Source organism: Martes martes (genome assembly GCF_963455335.1).
Source record: "Martes martes genome assembly, chromosome: 1".
Lineage (NCBI taxonomy): Eukaryota > Metazoa > Chordata > Mammalia > Carnivora > Mustelidae > Martes > Martes martes.
In genome coordinates, this window is record NC_137888.1 from 159206572 (window position 1) to 159228746 (window position 22175).

The 22175-nt window shown below is 63.0% G+C and overlaps 1 protein-coding gene across 1 annotated transcript in view; it reads left to right on the forward strand.

Moving 5' to 3' along the window:
• The window catches only part of PLXNA1 (plexin A1), a 43873-nt gene that overhangs the window by 7118 nt on the left and 14580 nt on the right, over positions 1–22175 (forward strand). Inside the window, exons 3-20 of the mRNA XM_080821611.1 lie at positions 7372–7512; positions 8473–8573; positions 8884–9007; positions 9103–9256; positions 9549–9648; positions 10862–10976; positions 13293–13493; positions 15374–15470; positions 15545–15738; positions 15846–15997; positions 16090–16210; positions 16492–16628; positions 17580–17747; positions 18230–18323; positions 18487–18726; positions 18815–18958; positions 19301–19535; positions 22012–22154. Of these exons, the coding sequence (XP_080677737.1) occupies positions 7372–7512; positions 8473–8573; positions 8884–9007; positions 9103–9256; positions 9549–9648; positions 10862–10976; positions 13293–13493; positions 15374–15470; positions 15545–15738; positions 15846–15997; positions 16090–16210; positions 16492–16628; positions 17580–17747; positions 18230–18323; positions 18487–18726; positions 18815–18958; positions 19301–19535; positions 22012–22154 (2661 nt within the window). The remainder of the gene's footprint in view (positions 1–7371; positions 7513–8472; positions 8574–8883; positions 9008–9102; positions 9257–9548; positions 9649–10861; positions 10977–13292; positions 13494–15373; positions 15471–15544; positions 15739–15845; positions 15998–16089; positions 16211–16491; positions 16629–17579; positions 17748–18229; positions 18324–18486; positions 18727–18814; positions 18959–19300; positions 19536–22011; positions 22155–22175) is intronic.

Below are 22175 nucleotides of genomic sequence, written 5' to 3' on the forward strand. Positions count from 1 at the left end.
TGGGGGCTGTTGGGAGACCCTAGGGAGGTTGGCATTCCTTCCTGCATGGTGATCCTCGCATGGAGGGGAGATAGGGCTGTGACCACAGCATCTGGGCCATGGCGCTGGGGCCTGGCCAGGCCGCTGTCCCTGTGTACTCAGGCCTTGGCTGTGTCTGGGCCCCGGGAGCTCCCGGCTCTCACCTACCTCTCTGGCATCCCGGCTGTGCTAATGGCTGCTGAGCATGTGCTGCCTTGGGCCTGGGCTGCCGGTGACTGGGAGACCTCTTACCCTCCAGGGGCCTCACGGTTCTGCTCAAGAAGCTTCCCTGTGGGTGCTTTTTCCATTCTCCCCAGCACTCCCGTCCTCATAGGATGCTGAAATTTAGAGTCCGGTGGTATTTCCAAGACCTCTTGAGAGGCAGCCTCTTCTCAGGGTCCCGGCCCCAGGGCCTCTCTGTCCTGGGCAAAAGCCTGCTCCATGCATCCAGCAGGGGTCCCTGCTCCTCGAGCCCAGGTCTATGCAGGAGATGCCCTGGGGAGCCCCCATGGGGCTGGGGGCAGGATGGTGGCCCTGAGAGAGATGCTAGACAGGACCAGGCCCCTAGCCCCCCAACTCCTCAGCCACAAGGAGTGTCACCACCTCCCGTTCTGTTGCCTGTAGCCCTGTGGATTTGCATCTTGTGTGTGTGGGGGGGGGGGTGCCCTTGACTCCTAGTGATCTGCTCTCTAGAGACCGGCAGAGGCTCCCAGGGCAGCCAGCATCATTGGTGGCTGTGCACCTGCAGACATTCTTATCATGCTGAACCGTGGGCCCTGAGTGCGTGCGGGCAGCTCCCGCACGCATGGGGGTGGGGCAGGGAGGTCCCCGCATCCTGCAGACGGCTCGTGTGTAACCGACGTCCACACTGAAATGGGACGTGCCCACTGGAAGCAACGCAGCTGCAGCCTTGCAGCCCGGAGTTGTCACACAAAGTGCAGCAGGTCCCCTCTCCCTGGGAGGTCTCCCCCTTCCCTATGCTCCACTTCAGTGGGGGATGTCCATCCTGAGGGTTGTTTTGCCAAGGTGGGGGCTTCTTGGGGGGCCGGGAGCACATTGTCTGTGTCTGTTTTTCTCTTGCTCTCTGTGAGGCTTGGCCCTGCTGTGCTGGGCTGCCGGTTGGTTCTCTCCAGTCATGGCGATGGGGCGTGTGGCAGATGTGCACACACAGGGTCCTTTGGCTCAGGGCAGGTGCGGCCTTGTCTCCAGCGGGCCTGTGGTGGGCGGGGCTGCCGCGTGCGTGCTGTGCCCATGTCCTGTGTGTCACCGTGTCATGGGGCTGCGTTTCTACGGGCCTTCTCCCTGGGAGTGGGGCACCGGGGCCTGGCTTATGTCTCTGTCCTGAACCTTGAGGGCTGCCCCTATCTCCAGGATCAAGTGTGGTAGCACCCGGCAGAGCAGCTGACCCATGTCCAGCCATGTTTATGGTGGGCTGCTGGGCCCTGGGGGGTTCCGACCCCCGGAGCATTGCTGGTGGAGAGTGGAGAGGCCCCAGCTGCCAGCTTCTTGTGTCTCTCAGTTGCTGTGCCCAAGGGGCCCTGTGAGTGCACTGCCTCTGCCTGCCGACGATGTGCTCCCTGGAACCTGCGGGGGCTGCTGCATGGTGCCCTAGGGTGTCTGTGTGTCCTACGGAGGACCTGCTATGCTCTTGGTGGTTCTCCTGGGTGTGGCTGGCTGTGGTGTGTGGTGCCAGAAGGGCACGGGGACATCCCATTCCCCCTTGGGTCTCACATCCCAGCCCTTGGTCCCAGAGCCAGTGCTCCACGAGCATTGTTTCTTTGCGTGAGAAGGCGGCCCGTGGTGGCCCGAGGCAGGCACAAGGGTCCCGCCTCCCTGTGGGGTCCAGCTGCTCAGGCCTCAGCCTGAGCAGAGGCACTTGAACAAAAATGACGTCCTCAGGTGCCAGCTGGCAGCGGCCACCCTGTGTCTGATCCCGTGTGTGTCTGGGTTTGGGGGTGGCCTCGTGAGGGCCTAAGATTAGTGTCCACAGTGCGTAGTTCCCCTCCCTATGGGCAGACAGGACCCGGGCCTCTAGGACCCACCCTCTCAAGGGGTCAGGGTGTGAGAACTCCCGGCGTCACAGCAAGATGGGTACACAGACTAGAACAGCCCAGCTGGGGAGTCTGCCAGGAAGGGCATTCCGGAAGGAAGGAACAGCAGGGCCAAAGCTCAGAGGTGCTCTCATGCTTGCCGAGGCAGGAGAAGCAGCCTGGGCTGCACTGACCACCCATTATCCTGCAGTGGACACGCCTGGGGTGGACAGGTCACCGGTGACCCTGTGGTGCTCAGCAACGTGGGGGCAGGGACCTGTCCTGCAGGATTCTGGGAGAAGCTCCAGAGGTCTGGCCTGGCTAGGGGCAGGGAGCCAGATGACGGTGGTGGCTTCAGGCTTGCATCTACCTGCTCGTGTTGGGGATCCAGTGGGTGAGAGGAGCGTGGGTCACATGGGTCATGAATGGGAAGGTGGGCAGTGGCTGGTTCTCGGGTTTGAGACAAGGGCATCAGTTGGAGGGTTGCTGTGTGGTCCAGGGCTCATTAAATCCCAGGCTGTAGTGGGCACTCTAGCCACATCCCCGCTGAGGACAGTCCCACTCAGAGATCTATGACGGAAGGCCGTGTGATCTGTGTCGCCTTGTGGCCCCGCTTTGTGTGGCCTTCACGGCAGGGGCTGTGCACTGCCATGCACAGCCCCTGCCACGGCAGCATCTTGCCTCGGGGGTCCGGTTTCCAAGCAGCTTCTAAATGGTCTTCCCTCCCCTGCTGTTGGAACCGTGAGCTTCTGAACTCTCACACGGCCCTGTGAGATGGATTTCTGTTGGCAGAGGAAGAAACCGAAGGTCAAGGAGGACCATTGTTTATGTTGGTTGGTGTCTGCTCTTCTCTGTGTCGAGGGCTAGATTTGGAAAAGACAAGGTTCCTGAGACCCTCCCCCCAGTTTCGCCAGGTGTGTTTGGCCCAGTTACAGCCATCAGGCCTCCTGCAAATCATGTTTTAATTACCCAAGTACTGCCAAGAGGAAATTGTTAATTGCTTTTCCAGTATCAGATTCCTCCTGGCCTTTCTGAGAATGGTCCCAGGAAAGGGCCTGGAACATGCCCCCAGTGAGAGGAGGGGGAGATCCTGTGGCAACTTGTAAGGGGGTGAGGAGGGGCCCAGGAGCTGGCTTTACCAGGGCCTCAGTCACAGGCCCCTGACCAGGAAGGAGAGGAGATGATGGGCTCCTTCAAAGAGGGAGTGAAAGAGTCCCCTGCCCCTCATGCAGCCCCTCCTGGTACCGCTTTGCTGCTGGGGGGCTGGGAACAGGCTGGGCAGCTGTATGTACTGGACTGGGGAGATAGCCCTGGGGTCCCAGCCCTGCAGACAGCTCACTGCCTGCTGGCCTGTTGCATCCCTTGGGGTCCTTGCTGTCTGGTCCCGTCAGTGAACCCCCATTCCACAGATAGGGACACAAGGGCTATTATCTTGGGGCATGCAGAGGAGGGAACTCTTTCCCCACCCTGGCCAGGGCCAAGCCGGGCAGCCCCCTGCCTCCGGGCGGCTAGGGCGCGTGCCGGTCTTGGCAAACAGCCTGCACGGCCCAGACATCCTCCCGGTGCCCCTGCCCGCCCTCAGCCCAGAGAATGGGCCCTTTGTTGGCTCTGGGCTGGACGGACAGCTGACCTGGCCGGGCCGCAGCAGTTGGTGAGAGCCGCGCAGGGATGGGTGTGGGGGCAGCCGGCTGGGCCAGCCTGGGGCTTGGGCCTCTGGGGCCGGGGGCTGCCTCCCCGTGGCCCTGCACAGGGCTCTCTTTGCAGGACCCCCTGGTGTGTCCCAGGCCTCCAGGACCTTGCTGGCCTGGAATGAAGGGATGACCCTGCTCCCCGGCCTCTGTGGGAAGGGGCAGGTGATTCCTCAGGTTGGTGGGTAGGTGTGTGGCCCACAGTGTTCGGGGTCCTGGCACCGAGAGTTTGCTGGGGGCTCTGACAGCTCAGAATGCAGGGGACTCCCTCATGTATGTAGGTGCAGGGAAAAACCCCAGCCGGAGAAGTAGGTAGAGCTAGAGGGCTGGGGCAGAGGCCAGGTGGGGCTGGCTTTGTCCCCCTGGTCAGAGTCTGGGGTGCCTGGGCCTGGTACAGCCCAGCAAGCATGCCCAGGGATACTGGACACACCACTCTGGCCATCTGGGCAGAGGGCACCACAGCAGAGAAACAGAGTTGGGTTTGGGGCCTGAGGTTTTTCTTTGGTGACACGTGGGAGGGAAGGTGGTCGTGGCTAGTTGTGGGAGGTTCTAGTGGTCTTTGGAGCAAGTTTGGCAGAGCATGGAGGTGACAGCTGGAGGCGGGCGGGCAGATACCAGGGGATGCCAGAAGTCTCCTGTGCGCTCCACAAGCCCAGCTGCCCCAGGGTGGGCCATCCCCAGGTGGGTGGCCCTCAACCGGACAGCTGCGCGCTGGGGAGTGGCGTCGGCACGTGCGCTGCCGGCGGCATGTGTCCCGCCGTCCTGCCTGCCGCCTGGCCCTCTGCCCACCCTGCACACCCCTTCTCCCTGGAATGCCTTCCCGGCGGCGTGCTGCATCCCTCCCACTTTGGGGGCAGACTCTGGCCCCAGGTGTAGGTCCTCTGGCAGGCTCTCGCAGGTCTCAGTTTACCCGTCTGTGCGACACAGGCCCTGCAGCCCAAAAACCAGTTGGGAACTTGCCAGTGTTTCCTGAGCCCTAGTCATTCGTGGGTTGGACTCCTTCCACTCCATCCGACTGTCACACGTGTGCACACCGGGGCACTGCTGAGCCTGGATGATGGCTACTCACTGCACGGCATGGGGCCCGCCGCCTGCGGCATGTCCATCCGCTGGCCTGCTGGCCCTGCCTCCCGGATGCCCTCCAGAAATGTCCTGCGTCCGTGGAGCCTGCCTGGGCGTGTGAAAGGGCTAGGGCTGCCCGGTGCTGGGCAGGTGGGTAGACAGATGGATGTGTGGCGGATGGACAGCTGGACGTGCCTGGTCCCCCCGCAGCTGTCAGGGGCCACCTGTCAGAGTCGGCACACTGCTGGCCCAGGGGCGGGGTGTTCCGGAGCCTGCGTCTGGCCTGCCTCCCCCCTCCCCCCAGCTTTCCCTGGGACCCTGGGGAGAAGGCCTGCTCTCTGCCTGCCCCCTTCCATGCTGCAGAGCTGGTATGCCCCCTGGCATTCCTTCCCTGGAATGTCTGCCTGTGCCTGCTGGGGCTGTGGGCGGATGGCCCTTCAGGTGGTATCCAAGGCCCGGCCCGTGCCCTCCGCCCTCAGCCCTCAGCTGGGAGTGGGGAGACAGGCCTGGCTGAGGGAGGTTGTCATATTGAGTTTCACGTGGCCCCTGCTGGTCAGGGTGGGAGAGCCCGGGGCCCCTCAAGCATCCCTGTTCTGGCGCACCCCCAGTGTGCATAGGTCTGAGGTCTGCTCAGGCCTGGCTGTCAGGGCCTCTGGGGCGGAAGTCCCAGGTGTCTGGTTGTGAGGGGCCACGTTGGGGCACTGGGGGACGGGGCCCAGGGCTGGGAGGGCTGGGGCTGGGCCTGGGCTTCTGGTGGCTGCAGGCAGCCCCCGCAGGGAAGGGTCCAGGCATAGGGCAGGGCTCTGGGGGAAATGCCGAGTCTTGATGTGAATCAGTTCAGATGAGACTGGGTCTGGAGATCTGGGTCCTGCCTGCACCCTGGCCCTGCCCTCCTGGCCTTCTTGTCCCCTGCCTCCTGTTCATTGTCCAGGCTGGCCTTGCCAGGCCTGGGGGATGGCTGCCAGGGTGTGGGGATTGCTTTGTGGCCCAACCACTCTGTGTCCCTTCTTCTTGGCTCACTGGCTAGGTCCTTGTTTAATTTTCAGAATAGCTCTGGTGTGGGGAGTGGTGTCTGTCACCCCCATTTTACAGGTAGGGACACTGAGGCAGAAAGAGGGTCAGCACCTCACCTCGGTTGCACAGTTGGGGTTGTCTGAGCTGGGGCTTGGGCCCAGGCAGCATGGGTCCAGAGGCTGTGCTTGGGGCCTCCTTGACCTCTCCCATGGCTGATGTTGGCCTGGGCCTGCCAGCTTGAGGAGCTGACGGTGGGCTCTCCCTGTGCTGGCTACCCGCCCCAGCAGGACAGGAGGTTTGTGGAGCCGGCTACGCACAGGTTGGGGTCCTGTGCACGACCACCCATGGGGGCGCTGAGGCTGGGCTGCTGTGGGCCCTCACCTGGCACCCCTTCCCCTTGCGCGGCTCCTGGCCCAGCCCGTGGCTGCCTCCTCCTGCCCAGCTCAGGGCTCAGCTCTTCCGGGTCTGGTTTGACTTAAGCCTGCCTGCCTGGCCGGGAGGCAGCTGAGCGGATGTGGGGGGTGGCCTCGGGCTCTCAGGAATGCAGCCCTCCCCCTCGCCTGCAGCCGTGCAGCAGGCAGCCTCTGGCCCGGAGACATAGCGCCCCACCCTGGCTGGCCGCCCTGGGCCTGCACAGAGCAGGGGCGTTCGCTGCCTCTGCGGCCCACCCCAGCCAGTGAGGCCTGCCCTGGCCTGTCTGTGTGGAGGCGCAAGAGCGGGGTGCCGGGCTGAGTCCCGGCCCCAGGCGGAGGTGGAAAGGGGGGCTGGCCGCTTGGTTACAGCCAGAGAGGGTGGGCCTGACGGAGCAGGCCTGGCTACCTTGTGCCCTGGGAGCTTACCCAGGACCGGCTGAGCTGGGCAGACGCTGCCTCATGACTCCCATCTCTGGAAAGCCCCCTGGGTCTTTCTGTTAATTAAATACATTTGTTTGGTAAAAGCAACTAAAAATACTTGCAGCATTGCAAGCTGCAGAGAAGCGCTGGCTAATTAACGCCCAGTTTGTTTGGGATCTGGAATGTATTTCCATGCCGTGGAGACGCCTGTCCTCTTGCCTTCTTGTGGGAGTATACCCCACTCCAGGACCCTGGCTTGGCCCCTCACTCCCATGCTGCTTCCCTGCCCTGGAGTCTCCCAGTTTCACTTCTCAGCCACACTGGACATGTCCCTTTACCTGAAAGGCCCCTGCTGCCTCATCATTCCTTCCCACCCTCTGCACAAATAGCCCTTCCTCTGGGGCACCCAGCCTGGCCCCAGGGAAGGTGGGGCACCTGCCAGGGGCTCCTGCCACCTCTGTGCCAGGCTTGGCTGTGTAGCTGGTGGTGGGTGGTAGTGGGTCATGGTCATCCCCATGGTCTCTGTTGACTGTTAAAGAGGCTAGGGCAGGACCCACCTATGGGGCCATAGTTTATCCTACGCAGCCTCCTTGGGGTGGGCGGAGGCCTCAGCCTTGTACTTACAGGTCAGCTGGGGGAGGGGCTCGAGACCCCTGCCCTGAGGTAGGTGTGGGGCTGGGGCAGAAAGACGTTAGCACAGCCCCACTCTGGCCCTTGCCTCCACAGATCCTGGTGGACCTGGCAAACCCCGGTGGCCGGCCAGCCCTGGCCTATGAGAGCGTGGTGGCCCAGGAGAGCAGCCCCATCCTGCGGGACCTGGTCCTCAGCCCTGACCGCCAGTACCTGTATGCGATGACAGAAAAGCAGGTGGGTGGGCTCTGGCCAGACACGTGGGGTGGGCGTGGGTAGGGGGCTACCCTCAGGGTGCCGGGCATGGCTGTCATTGATCTACTCCATCCATACTGGTTCTAGATTTTCCCCCATCAGCGCTGGAATTCCCATCCCCTCCCTGAACAGTTGCACATTCTCAGGAACAGTTATTTGAGTAAGTTTTATCAGAGTCCTGATGTCATCCGAGGGCTGAGAGTACATGTCTGGGGCGCCGCGTTCTTGGGCTGAGGCCCTGCGTGGCTCTGGCCCCATCTGCACAGTTGGGGCTTCAGGCCACTGTCCCCATGGGGTTGGTGCCTGGCCTGGCCCCCCTGGTCAAGGCCATCCATCTGTGTTCCTGGCATAGCCTGCTTGGAGCCAGCCTCTGCCCTTGTCAAGCTGGTGACCCCTTGGCCGAGGGGGTGGCAGGTGGGGCAGTCTAGGATGGGCTTGGTGAGGCCAGGCCTCACTTGTTGGCCGGCTCTCGTTTCTCCTCTGCTCCTCTCCCAGCCATCAGATTATTCCAGCTCTCGGAGGATCTCAGGGCCAAGCAGGCGAGGTCAGGGTGAGCAGGGCCCAGCCTGCGGCTCTGCTTAGGATTGGGGCTGACGAGCCCATGCTCTGGGGGGGAGCTCAGAGTCCAGACGGATGGGGAAGTGACTCTGGCTGGACCTGTCGGTTCTTCTCTGGGTAGTTCACCTGCACCAGCTTGCTTGCCTCCTGGCTGCTGTCTCCCGGGGAGAGACCCAGTCTTTTTGGCCTGACTTGGCCAAGTCAGGGTCACAGGACCGCCTTTGAATAGACCGTGCTGGAGAAAGGCCAGAGATGGAGGCTTCCCTCGTGTAGGGGAATAGGGCCTGGTACAGCGGACACACGGTGATGGTGAGGAGGTAGGCTGGCAGGGATCTCTGGGAGGGGCCTTGTGGGGGCCTGAAGCTGAGCTCCCTGTCCTGGCAGGTGACCCGGGTGCCCGTGGAAAGCTGTGTGCAGTATACATCATGCGAGCTGTGCCTGGGCTCACGGGACCCCCACTGCGGCTGGTGTGTCCTGCACAGCATGTGAGTGGATGGGGCACAGGGGTGGGTTGGAGGGCCCTGGCAGTCTCTGACCTGGGGGAACCCTCATGGCTACACTGTGGCCGTCGCAGCTCCCCTTTGAGCGCCCCCAGGTCTCCCTTGGGCTAAGTTGCCTGGGACTGGCTAAGTGATGGCCTACCCACCTTCACCCCAGTAAAGACAGGGTACCAGGTAAAGCTGCTGGGCTCCCCCAAGTGCAGGTGAGGATGACCCTGCTGAGCAGGGGCTGGCAGCTCGGGGTGCCCCTCTGGCTGCCTCCCCCACGCCCAGCTGCAGCACCCTGTGCCCGCAGCTGCTCCCGGCAAGATGCCTGCGAGCGGGCCGACGAGCCCCAGCGCTTCGCCTCAGACCTGCTGCAGTGCGTGCAGCTGACGGTGCAGCCTCGCAACGTGTCGGTCACCATGTCTCAGGTTCCGGTGAGCACGGTTGCCCCGGGGGTGGGGGCAGGTGATGGGGGGAAGCGGGACCTGTGGGGCCTCCTCACCGAGGCCTCCTGCCGTGGGGGTCCCAGCTCGTGCTGCAGGCCTGGAATGTGCCCGACCTCTCGGCCGGCGTCAACTGCTCCTTCGAGGACTTCACCGAGTCTGAGAGCATCCTGGAGGATGGTCGGATCCATTGCCGCTCACCCTCTGCGCGGGAGGTGGCCCCCATCACGCGAGGCCAGGGTGAGTGTTGCCACGGCCTGGGGCTGGGACAGCCCCTGCAGTCATCCTATCAGTCAGGGAACAGGCAGCACATGTTTCCTGTGGGGTGGCAGGGTCAGGAGCAGGTGATGGCTCTTGGGGCGGGGACCGCAAAGTGCCTGCCCGGCGTGCTTAGAGGCCCACAGGGAGGGTGAGGGGCTGTGCACATGGTGGCAGGGAAGGTCTTTGGCGAGGCCTGTCCCATCGTGGGCTGGCACCCTGGGTTCCTTGGTCTCGGGCGGCCCGGTGAATTGGGCCTACACTGCTTCTGCAGGAGACCAGCGGGTGGTCAAGCTCTACCTGAAGTCCAAGGAGACAGGCAAGAAGTTCGCGTCCGTTGACTTTGTCTTCTACAACTGCAGCGTCCACCAGTCGTGAGTGTCCTAGTCCTGCTGGACCTCCTGGCCTGATACTCCTGTGCGGCCACATGGGCGGGGGCGGGTTGCTGGGGCCAGGTACCTGCTGCTCAGGAACAGACAGGAGTCCAGGTCCGCCCTGGTGGTGGTTGACAGCAGCCCCTCGGGGCTCAGAGAGCTGAAGTTGGGAGTTCTCCCTGCTGCTGCTCCGGTGTGCTTGTCTTGGGGCCTCAGAGGAAGAGCAGGGAAGCCGGTGACCTGCTATGCATCCTGCCATAAGCTGGGGCCCCGGGCCTCACCTGGAGGCGACCCAGGCTGGAAGGCCCCTGAGGGGTGAGGCGGGTGGTGGGAAGGCCCACGCAGGCTGTGTGGTTCCGCCGCAGAGCTGGAGGCAGCTGGTTTTCAGTGGGGCCTTTGTTTATTGACCTCCAGACTGACTATCCTGGCTCTTCGTGGGTGCCCACGGGGGGCGCAGGTGTCGGTGTCAGCCAGCTTCCTCTCTCTGCCCAGGGCGGCCTGGGGTTTCTGGAGCAGGGGGCAGTGCTTCAGAGCCGGAGGGGAGGGAAGGTCTCTGGAGAAGCAGGGTGGCCGGCAGGCCGGGAGGTCCTTGAGAGAAGTCAGAGGTAGTTTTCTCCAGGTGAGGTGGGTGCCACGGGTGCTGCAGGGATGACAGGGTGCCAGCCACAGGAGGTTGCATGGGCCAGAGCATAGCAAGGGCCCTGTCCGGGCCTGGGGACATGGGGGTGTGTACCGGCCAAGCTTCTGCCAGGTGGAGCTTGCATTCTCAGTGGGGAGGCGGCTGTCCACGACTGCTCTCCGAGGCCCTGTAGCGATGGCTTGCCTCCTGAACTGAAGCTGAAGTTCATTGAGTTTGGAATAGGGAAAATGCATTTCCACATCTGCTCTGACACATTTTCCAGCACTAATTGTCACGTGTGGCTTGGCATGGCCAGTGGTCACCTCAGTGGACACTGTAGGCTTTAGGCGTTTGTTTTGTCGGCAGACACTGGGGTGGACTGTCAGGTGTTTTGAGTCTGGAAGAAAAGCAGTGAAGTGAGAGGGAAGCACCAGGTGGGCTTCTCTGAGCCGCGGGAGGAGCAGCCAGTGCAAAGGCCCTGAGGTGGCACTGTGATCTGCTGCTGAAGAACCAGCAGGGAGCTAGTGCAGCCCCATGAGGCCACTGGGTGGAGGCACAGGTTGCCCATTTCACTGCCCTGCCCTCTTCCTGCAGCTGCCTGTCCTGTGTCAACGGCTCCTTCCCCTGCCACTGGTGCAAATACCGCCACGTGTGCACACACAACGCCGCTGACTGCGCCTTTCTAGAGGGCCGTGTCAACGTGTCTGAGGTAAGGCCATCCGGGAGAGCTCAGGGTTTCCGAGCTGTGGCAGAACCTGAGAGCTCCCATGGGTGGCTGGGATGCTGATCTCATGGCTCATGGTGTTAGGGACATTCTCTGAGGCTGTGTTGACCTGAGCCCAGCCTGGTCACTGGCTCTGCTGTATAGCCTTCCGAGAAGGCCTCAGAAAAAGACCTCTAGTTGGGGGCTGCAGACCAGAGAGACGCCCAGGGGATGACACAAGGAGGGGACCATGCACCCAGTGCAGTGGGAGCCCACAGTGGGAGATATCTGGCTAGGCCGGTGTGGAAGCCCTGGGGACAGGCATTGTGTGGATGAGGGAAGCCCTCACACTGACCGGCAGGGCGGCTGGTTGGTTCTTGGAGTTGTCTGAGGTACTGCGTAGTAATTGATAGTAATTAGGTAGTAATTATTTTGGAGCCTGGGCAGGGCACTGACTTTATTTATGAACAGCCGGGCTCTCAGAACCAGGACAGGCCGACCTGGGCACTTGCCAGCGGGGAATGGGCATGCAGGGTTCCCCAGGCACAGCCTCAGGGTCCAGAGCCGGGCCTGGAAGCCAGGGTCCTCACTTTGGTGGTGGACGGCAGGCCTGTTGGTCAGACAGGGCAGGAATGTATGGGTCCTGCTGGCTGTGGGGCATGGAGGGAGCAGAGTAAATGCAGCCCACCTCGGGCCATTCCTCACAGAGCCTCCTCTGGCCAGCCTCCACGGTCACTCTCCGGACCTTTGTTTGTCCACTCACTGGTGTAATGTCGCACGTGACAGGACAGGGTAGTCGTTGGGGGCAGCCCAGGGATAGGCAGGGACCTTGGGCGTTTTGGTCGGGGGTGGTATCTGTGTGAGCAGGTGGTGTGAGAGCCAGGACAGTGGGCTTCCCTGGGAGCGTGGCTCACGTGGGCATCTGGGCAAAGGTGTCGTGAGGGTAGCAGGGGCATGGGGCAGCAGAAAGCTGCTTAGTGACCCCATGGAGGGCTGTCGTGGGCCTCGGTGGAGAAACATAAGAGGGCTCTCCTATAGGGTGTGCACATCGAGGGCTGGGCTGCAGGCAGTCCTGGGGTCCAGGGAGGTCGCTTAAGGGAGGGACTTACCCCACAGATGTACCCTCTTCAGCTGTACCCAGGTTCTATGGGGACTTAACTAAGGAGTGTGACGTGGGCCAAGCTTGACCAGTCTCGTTGCTCAGAAGGCCTTGGACTCCTCACCCTCACCCTGCTTCCCACCTCTGGTTCTGGTTTGGATCTTGTGGGGTGGCCCCTCAAGAGCTGGGTGTCAAGGCGTAGCCTGAGCCAGACTTTGGCCTGATGCAGGCACAGAGGCCACACCCCAAGGGAGAGACCGGGGCCCCTGGGCAGCAGAGATGGTGTCTGTAGAGGGAGGTGTGAGGCTAGGGGGTGAGAGGAGCCCAGTCCTGGTGGCCAGAAGGAGCCTGAGCTGCTGGTGGTCCAGGAGGGGCAGCCAGGGGCTGGGGAGGCAGCAGGCAGATCCCTGGGCTCGGGGGCTGGCTGGGGCACCTCTTTGAAGGCCAGGGAAGCACTGGTGTGGGTGTGGGCCCCTAAACATATTAACAGCGGCCCTATGTATGTGTCCTCATCACCCGCCTCTCCCCGTGGGTGCGTCCCTGCAGACCCAGCAGTGAGCGGTCAGCCTGACAGGCTTTGCCTTGCCGCAGCCCGGGTTCCCTCCTCGGGCCCCCACAACCTCGGTGGAGCAGCCCAGCCCAGGCCCGCCGGGGGAGTGCTGCAGGGCTTGGGGATTACAGCCTGTTTTCAGCATCTCTATTTAAAGCCCAGCTCAGCGTAGTTCCCGAGGGGCCTTCTCCTCCCGAGGCTGCTGCCGGCCGTGCTGCAAGGGAGCTGGGCCGTTGCATCAGTCACTGTTGCTGAGATGCTGGCCCTGGGGGCCCGGGCTGTTTTCCTGCCCAGCTCTGGCTATTTTTACATGCTCTCTGGGCCCCCAGCTGGGAGCTCCCAGCCCAAGCGCCCCGAGCACTCCCTCGGCTGCTTCTGCCTCAAGGGCCTTTCCAGCTGTGGGCCAGATGGGGCCCCCTCAGTGGCCGATTGGTGGGGTCCTTGAGCCCTGCGAGGGCACGTGGGTGCACAGGGGAGAGGCCACAGCCCGGCGGGTACAGAACCCAGGCCTCCCACCTCCAGCTCGTCTAGCTCTTTCTGAGTCCTGGGTTGCCCAGTGTGTGAAACAGGCTCCGTGGTGCTCCCAGGCTCTGTGCACAGGGGTCGGGGCCGTGGGTAGGGCGCGCCACGCTGGTGGCTCCCAGCCCTTCAGCCGAAGCCTTGTTGCCCCCAGGACTGCCCGCAGATCCTGCCTTCCACCCAGATTTACGTGCCAGTGGGCGTGGTGAAGCCCATCACCCTGGCCGCTCGCAACTTGCCTCAGCCTCAGTCGGGCCAGCGTGGCTACGAGTGCCTCTTCCACATCCCAGGAAGCCCGGCGCGCGTCACCGCCCTGCGCTTCAACAGCTCCAGCCTGCAGTGCCAGAACTCCTCGGTGAGGCCGGGGGGCTGCCGGGTTCCCCATGTGCTGCTCAGCCTCGCGGCCTTAGGACCTGGTTTCTGCTCTTAGCACGGAGACGGTGCAGGGGCAGGTGTGCCCGGGGTGACTCAGAAGGCACCCCCGGTTGTGCCGGGGTGTGGGGGTGGGGGGAGGGCCGCAGGGGGACACGCTGAGAGCTGCCCAGACGTCTGGCGGGAGCACATCGTAGACATGGGAAAGGGTGACTTAGGCAGACGGGGTGGGATATGCACATGTGGTTTTGCATGGGCTCTTCCAACGTGGGCGAGGCAGCCAGGCTGCTGTGCGGGACACCCATGTGCCAGCCTCCCCTGTGCTTCCTGGAGGGCCACAGGGTCCAGGCGCTCGGCTCCTCTTCCGCATCCAGCCAGACCCAGAAATTGTCCACAGTGGCTGACGTGGTGCGTGGTAGCCGGCGGTGTACCCCGAGGGCTGGGGAGCAGCCACGTTTGGAGTCTGGAATCTGCTAGGGTAACAGTTCAGAAGCCTTTGGTCAAGTCCAGCGAGTTGAGTGACAGCGATCACTACAGACCCATATCCTCTGGTGGATGGGGGTAGTGTTGCACTGGTGGTCCTGAGACCAGGCTCAAGCTCTCCCCTGGCGGGCTCTGTGACAGCTGACAGGCCTGGTTTCCTCATCGTTCAAGAAGGGAGTCATGAGGAGAGAATCCCAGGGGAGAGGCCTCTGGTCAGAGGTGTGGCCACCTGCCAGCGGCGGTGGTTCCTTGGCCAGCAGTGCCTTGTGTGTCCAGCGCGGTGGGCTGGGGGTCCCAGCAGCCTCCTGGGCGCAGGTCAGCAACCTAGCCAGGCCCTTGTGGCCTGCACCCGGCTGGAGAGGTCCCTACACCTTCCTACCTATCCTGTCCTTCCCGTCCCATCTCCTGATCTGTCATGCCCACCCCCTGCTTCTCTCTTGCTCCTGCGGCCCAGCTGCCTCCAATCTCTCTTTGCTCTCCAGGAGTCTGTCCGTACCTCTACAGCCCTGTTTCTCTGCCGTCCCCGAGTCTCTGTCCCCTCCATCCTGCACTTCTCCTACCTGCCCCCCGGCCCACATTTGTCTTTCTTACGATTGTGTTGAAAGGGAAAAGGGAGTACCAGGGAATTCGATAGGATCCAATTAAATTCCTGCAGATAAAACAGTGATGAATTGCTCTGGGATGGAGTGGAGGTCTTCAGCTGCAGAAAGTGGGACACAGCTGGGAGTGCTGGGCCCCAGCTCCCCGGGGAGTGGCATTGTCCCCGAACCCTGCCCAGCCTTGGGGGTGGGAGGGCAGGGCCTTCCCTGATGCTGCTTCCTGCCAGGCCGTGCCCAGGGCTCAGGGGCACACGTCTTAAACCTCGGGGCAGTCCTGGTGTCAGGATCACTGAATCTGTTCAACAGACAAAGAAGCAGGTTCCAAGGGGGCCAGTTGGGAAGTTCTGGTTCCGTAGTGGGGCAGACTGTAGGGGGAAATGGAGGTCATCCTGGAGGGTGTGCCTCATGGGGCTGCTGGGGACGGGCTTGGCTAGAGAGCGGGGATTCTGGCACCGGGAAGGAAGCCCTGTGTGGGGGGTGTGTGCGTGTGTGTGTTTGGGGGATGGTAAGCTGAGGCAGAACTGGGTGTGACAGCTTAGCCATCTCGGCGGGCTGGCAGGTGGGCGGCTCTGTGGGATTTCCGGCTCCAGATGGGAAATGCCATTTTGGGCAGGCAGAACCCCCAACTCTGTCCTGCCAAGCCTGTTCCGAGGGGCCAGTCCCAGAGATAGCCGGGAGGGGCAGGCAGGCCCTGCCCCCCCACCACCCTGGACAGTGGCCTGTGACCCCAGAGTCTAGGCTGTGTGTATAGCCTGACCACCCGCCCACCTACTGCCCACAGTATTCCTACGAGGGCAACGATGTCAGCGACCTGCCCGTGAACCTGTCGGTGGTGTGGAATGGCAACTTCGTCATTGACAACCCTCAGAACATCCAGGGTGAGCTGGGCAGGGTGCCTGGGGCTCGAGGGGGCGCTGAGGGCAGGCCGGGCTGACCATGTGCCTCCCCGCAGCCCACCTGTACAAGTGTCCAGCCCTGAGAGAGAGCTGTGGTCTCTGCCTCAAGGCCGACCCGCGCTTCGAGTGCGGCTGGTGCGTGGCGGAGCGCCGTTGCTCCCTGCGCCCCCACTGCCCCGCCGACTCACCTGCCGCCTGGATGCATGCCCGTCATGGCAGCAGCCGCTGCACCGACCCCAAGATCCTTAAGGTAGGCAGCCCCCGAGCACCCCCAGCCCCTGGCCGCTTCCCACACCCTGCCCGGCTCAGCCCGCAGTGGCGGACTGCACCGGCGTCCCAGCCCTGGCCTCTCTGCAGCTGTTCCCTGAGACGGGCCCGCGGCAGGGGGGCACACGGCTCACCATCACGGGCGAGAACTTGGGCCTGCGCTTTGAGGACGTGCGGCTGGGCGTGCGTGTGGGCAAGGTGCTGTGCAGCCCTGTGGAGAGCGAGTACATCAGTGCTGAGCAGTGAGTGCAGCCTGGATAGGGTGGGCAGGCAGGGGTGCCCCGGCACCCAGGCCGGACCCTGCAGCCCGCTGAGGCCCCTTGGCGTCCCGCAGGATCGTCTGTGAGATCGGGGATGCCAGCACCGTGCGGGCTCACGATGCCCTGGTGGAAGTGTGTGTGCGAGACTGTTCCCCCCACTACCGGGCCTTGTCCCCCAAGCGCTTCACCTTTGTGGTAAGCCTCTCCCCCAACCCCCGGTGGCTAGGGGGGAGCTGTACAGGGCAGACTGAGCACTTGGTCCTCCATCAGTCCCCTCATCCAGCAACACCTCTGTTCTGGTCTCCCCTCCCCTCCTTGTCTCCAGGTCCCTCCTGCACACTTTGGGCCCTACCTGTGGGCTGCATATGAGAGCCCATGTGCACGTGGGGCCCGGGACATGGCTGGAGGTGCGAGCAGGCCTCTGGCCGGAAGGGCAGGCCTTCCCTGCAGCTCAAGGAAGTCCCTTCTTCCCATAGACTCCAACCTTCTACCGGGTGAGCCCTGCAAGAGGGCCTCTTTCTGGGGGCACCTGGATTGGCATCGAGGGCAGCCACCTGAATGCGGGCAGTGACGTCTCTGTGTCTGTTGGCGGCCGGCCCTGCTCTTTCTCCTGGTACGGGCTACAGATGTGGAGTGGGGGGCCGGGGCAAGGCCTACCTTCCCTGGGTGGTGGTTGGTTCAGATGGCTGCATGTCCCCTCCCGTTGCCCAGGGAACAAGGGGGGTGTGGAGAGCCAGGCTGGGGTGATCACTATGGAAACCAGAGGCGGAGAGTGTTACCATGGAGACAGGCTACCTCCTAGAGTGGGAAGGGCAGGACAGGCAGGGTTGATGGGTGGGCGGAGCCTGGACCTGAGGGGCGGGCACAGCTGCCCTGTTTTGGGGTGAAGGGGATCCCTTGGGAGCACAAGTATTTAAAAAAAATTCTTAAGAGAGGAAAAAGAAATCTTGACAAAAGCCTTGAGGCTTGAAGTGGATAATTTTAGATTAGGGATGATAATGGAACGGCCCTTTAAATATTTTCCTGCGGTAATTATCCGCTCTCAGACTAATTATTGGTGTTTGCAGCCTTGCTGCAGGAGCGGGCCCAGTGGCGGGGGGCCTCCGTTGCGCTGAAGGAGCTGAGGGGACAGGGGCCCAGGTGCAGGCAGTGACTGACTACTGCTCACTGGGGGTCACCAAGTGCTCTCTCCACCCTGGCCAGTTCATTCAGCCTCCTCATGGCCCAGGCTTGGGTTGGCGTGGTTGTTCGATCAGGAGACAGAAGGTGGGGTGGGGGTAGCGACTGTGTGCCTGGCTCACCTTAGTGGGAATCCATGCTGAACGTGGCCCTCTGGGAGGCACACGCTGAGCCCCTCGGAGGGCCTGGTGGGAAAGTGGCTGGAATGGTCAACGGGTACCTGAAGTGGGTCCCGCTGGGGCTCCGTTTTACAGGTGGGCAGGTGAGGCCCAGGAAGTGCCGGTGCCTTGCCTGCATGCCTATTGGTGATGGAGCCAAGCTACTGAGCCTATCTTGTAAGCAAGCCCCACACCTGTGTCCTCACCGTCCCTCCTGGCTTCTCTAGGAGGAATTCCAGAGAGATCCGGTGTCTGACGCCCCCTGGGCAGAGCCCCGGCAGTGCCCCCATCGTCATCAACATCAACCGCGCTCAGCTCACCAACCCGGAGGTGAAATACAACTACACAGAGGACCCCACCATCCTTAAGATCGACCCTGAGTGGAGCATCAACAGGTGGGTGCCCCTCCCCAACAGCCCGCCGTGAGCCCCCGCGACCCCATCTGTGCTGTGTGGCCCCTGCTGAGGGTGGGGCTCTTGCACCCGCCTCTCTTTGTGCTTCTCCGCACTGGGCGGGGGTGTGGGGGGGTTGGGGAGCACGACCCACACGGGTGTGTGAAGACCCGGAGTGCTGCCGTGTCCTGGATGCAAGAGCCCAGTTTTCGTGCTGGTCACGGACACAGCTTGTCTGCCAAACTCTGGGCTGTTGGGCTCTTCAGAAAGATCAGACAGATGCAGTGAGGTGCCCAGAGCCAAGGCTCTCAGGACGAGGGACCATGTGCACCTTGGGACGTGGTTGGTGCCATTGGAGGTCCAGTGCACGGGGATTCTAACCTGCCCACTATCTTTGGGGAGCTTGACTGGCATGTCTGGCCCAACCTGTGTGTGTTGGGCCTGGGAAGCGCTTCCCCCCCGTGACCCCCTACCCCATCTTCCAGCGGAGGGACCCTCCTAACGGTCACAGGCACCAACCTGGCCACCGTCCGCGAACCCCGCATCAGAGCCAAATATGGAGGCGTCGAGAGGGAGAACGTGAGTCCTTGTGGGATCCCTAGCAACTTGTGCCACTGTGGGGGTGGGGGAGGGGGTGTGGGGGGGGGTGGATCCGGGGGAGGGAAGGCAGCAGCCCCTCGGCCCTGCTGGGACCTGACTGTGTGGGGAGCAGCCAGCCCAGCATCCACACCTGCGTCCCCAGAGCTGCCTGGTGTACAACGACACCACCATGGTGTGCCGGGCCCCGTCGGTGGACAACCCTACGCGCAGCCCTCCAGAGCTGGGAGAGCGACCTGACGAGCTGGGCTTCGTCATGGATGATGTCCGCGCCCTGCTGGTTCTCAACACCTCCTCTTTCCTCTATTACCCGGACCCTGTGCTGGAGCCACTCAGCCCCACAGGCCTCCTGGAGCTGAAGCCCAGCTCCCCACTCATCCTCAAGGTGGGCCCCCATGAGCCTGGGGTTGGGGGGCCTGAGGGGGAGGGCTTGTGGGGCCATGGGGCTCTCTGGCTCACCCCCACCCCCGCAGGGCCGGAACCTCCTGCCGCCTGCGCCCGGCAACTCTCGGCTCAACTATACGGTGCTCATTGGCTCTACACCCTGCGCTCTCACTGTGTCAGAGACCCAACTGCTGTGCGAGTCACCCAACCTCACGGGGCAACACAAGGTCACGGTGCGTCCAGGCCTGCCCAGCCATGTTCTGGCTCCTGCTCTGGTCTCCTGGGCCCTACCTGCCTTCAGCCCACTGACCCTGCCCCACCCAGGGCAAACCTGACTCTGTGGCTCAGCCCCAGACTTGCCTCTGGCCCAGAGAGAGGGTGGCTCAGCTCTCACTCAGCCCTGAGGGCCCCTGGTGGGTCCAGCACCTGCCCTGAGTACCCATGTCCCCACCTGCTGCCTGCTCCAGGCCAGGGGCAGGTGCCATGGGACTCTCAAGGGTATGGTACCAGGTACCATGGTACCGGGGTACCAGTGGGCAAGGGACCTCCTGAGTGGCCTGTACCCCCACCCTCAGGTCCGGGCTGGCGGCTTCGAGTTCTCGCCAGGGATGTTGCAGGTATACTCGGACAGTCTGCTGACCCTACCTGCCATCGTTGGCATTGGCGGGGGCGGGGGCCTCCTGCTGCTGGTCATCGTCGCTGTGCTCATTGCCTACAAGCGCAAGTCTCGGGACGCCGACCGCACCCTCAAGCGGCTGCAGCTACAGATGGACAACCTGGAGTCCCGCGTGGCCCTGGAATGCAAGGAAGGTGAGTCGTCGGAACCAGGCATGCGTGCATGTGTGCGGGGCAGGCAGCGGCTTGGGGGACGAAGGGGGCAGGGCTTGCTGAGGCTGCTGCCCCATGTGAGCCGGGCCCTGTCCTCCCCACAATTTGGCTCGGTATTCAGCCTTTTGGTGCCTTTACTGTATAGGCGCGGGCAGACAGGTGAGGCTCTGACCGCCCTGGGGTGAGTCTGGCCTCTGTGGATGATGCCAGAGACAGACCCCGGAGCCACAGAGCTCGTGTCCGTGAGCCTGCTTGGCTGCAGGACCTCGTGTCGAGCAGGACACATGACCTCATGTCTCAGGTTCCTTGTCTGTAGGATGAGCGCAGCGATTCTGTCCCTGGGGTCAGGCATGGCACCAGTGAGCCGGGGCCCTCTTTTTAGGCCCTGAGTACATACACACCTTGGCCGGTAGTGGTCTTTGTCTTCTAGGGGCTGTCCTGGGAATAAGGCTTCAGCCTAGCCTCCTATGAGGGGCGTGTGTCCCTTGGGACCCTGCTGTGTGAGTGGTGGAGATCAGCTCAGGGCCTTCAGTAGAGAGACGTCGTGGGGGCTTTTGTGCAGGGCGAGTCTGGGGCGCAGGCTGGCTTCCGGCGTGGCGGGCCTGGACCCTCAGCTGCATCTTCGGCAGTCTCTCCCTGGGGTGCCAGGACCAGCACAGGGGGCAAGCTCAGCCTTCCTGCTGGGCCCGGCCCCACCCAGTCCCTGATGCCACGCCTGCTCACACGCCCCCCCGTCCCTAAAACCTGCTCTCCTGGCAGCTCCCCAGTGAGAGTTGGCAGACCCCAAGGGCAGAAGGGGGTACCCCAGAGAAGAGGATGGGTCCTGGCAGGCAGGGGCCGCCCCACCTCTGTCCCACATGACCCAGAGAGGCCAGTGTGCCCCAGGCCCAGGCTCCTCCCCGGCAAAGCAGATACCGCTCTCCCTGCCCATGCGCCGAGGGTCCTGCTGCAGGGTAGGCAGAAGAGAGGTGGGCACACATGTCGGGGGCTGCGGGGAAGCCTGATGGCCTAGGATGGCGACCCTGGGCTGCGTGGTGGCCACTTGAGGGGGGGCGGGTTTGGCTTCTGTGTGTGCTGCAGGCTCTAGGCACTAGACAGTAACCTTGGCCTGTGATGGCCAACCTCAGACTTGCTTAGCTTCTCTGGCTGCTGCGAGGTGGCACTGCAGGGCTGGGTGACCTGAGCCCTGGGCCAGCCTGGGATGGCCCCTATCTCTTCATGGCTCCTGGCTTGCCGGGGTGGTTGCAAGGGGTGGATGGAGCCACACTTAGGGTCGCTGATAGGTGAAGGACCTGTCTTAGGTGCTAAGAGCAACCTCAGACATTTTGCAGATGCTGGCCATAGCTCTGGAAGGCAAGTGGTGGGAGAGTTCCTGTTTGGGGCATGAGGAAAGGGACCTGAGCAGGAGGCAGGGTGTGAGGCCCCGGGAATGGCTGCTGCATGGGGGCCTCATGCAGGCACGAGGCCCCCATGCAGCAGGCCTGACGTTGGGCTGTTGGTGGCTTCATGGGGATTAGAATGTCCCATTTGGTCAGGACCCTGGCCTGTCTGAGAACTGAAAGGTCGTGGACCAGCCCACCCATCCCTCGGGCCACAGGCAGGTGTGCAAGCCTTGGGTGGGAGTCAGGTGGCCTGGATGGGGAGCTTCGTGGGCAGGGAGAAGCTTGGGAGGGGGCAGCTGTATGCTGCGGCCAGCACACAGGACGCCTTTATCTGCCAGCACGGCGTGGGGGGCAGAGGCCAGCGGGTGCTGCAGGGCCGGCCAGGCGGTGATAACCAGACGCTCGGCAGCAGTGCCCAGGAGATGAAGGTCCCGGCTCTTAATTAAACCTGCCAGTTGGGCCCTGAGCCCGCCTGGCTTTCCTCTGGCTCCTGATCAGATAGTGCCTCCCCCGTGGTGCTGCAGAGCAGACACCTCCCAGCTCTGGAATGTTCTGTTGAGGCCTGCCCTAGCCCTGCCTGCCTTTGTTTCTGAAAGAAACAGAGCTGCTTCAAGCAGGGTGGGCAATGGAGAGGGCCCAGTGGTCTGAGCCTGGCGTGTGGTGGTTGTCAGAGTGGAGGGCTCAGGGGCCTGGAGAGAGCCTCCAGTCTCCTCTCCCTGGCCACATCCCTCTTCTTCCTGGCAGCTATGGCCTGGGAGCCAGGGCGAGTGATGTGTGCCCTTAGGTAGTAGAGGAAGCCGGCTCCCAGAGCTTCCCTGCCCCCCAGTGCCAGGGTTAACTGCAGGAAGCCCCTCTCAGCCCAGCCCCAGGCACACCACCTTTTGTGCTCTTGTCTGGTGCCTCCTGTGACCCATCAGAGGGATAGAAGTTTTGTTCGCATGTCAGCGTTGGAAGGACTGGGGGTTTCCTGAAGGTTACCCAGCCAGGGAGCAGCAGAGCCTGAGTTGGAGCCTAGCCCTGAGGGGGTGCTGCCGGGGCTGGAGGGGTACCTGCCTTGACACCTCATGTGGCTGCAGCCTTTGCGGAGTTGCAGACAGACATCCACGAGCTGACCAACGACCTGGATGGTGCCGGCATCCCGTTCCTTGACTACCGGACGTATGCCATGCGGGTGCTCTTCCCTGGGATCGAGGACCATCCAGTGCTCAAGGAGATGGAGGTGGGCTGTCGGCTGGAGTTC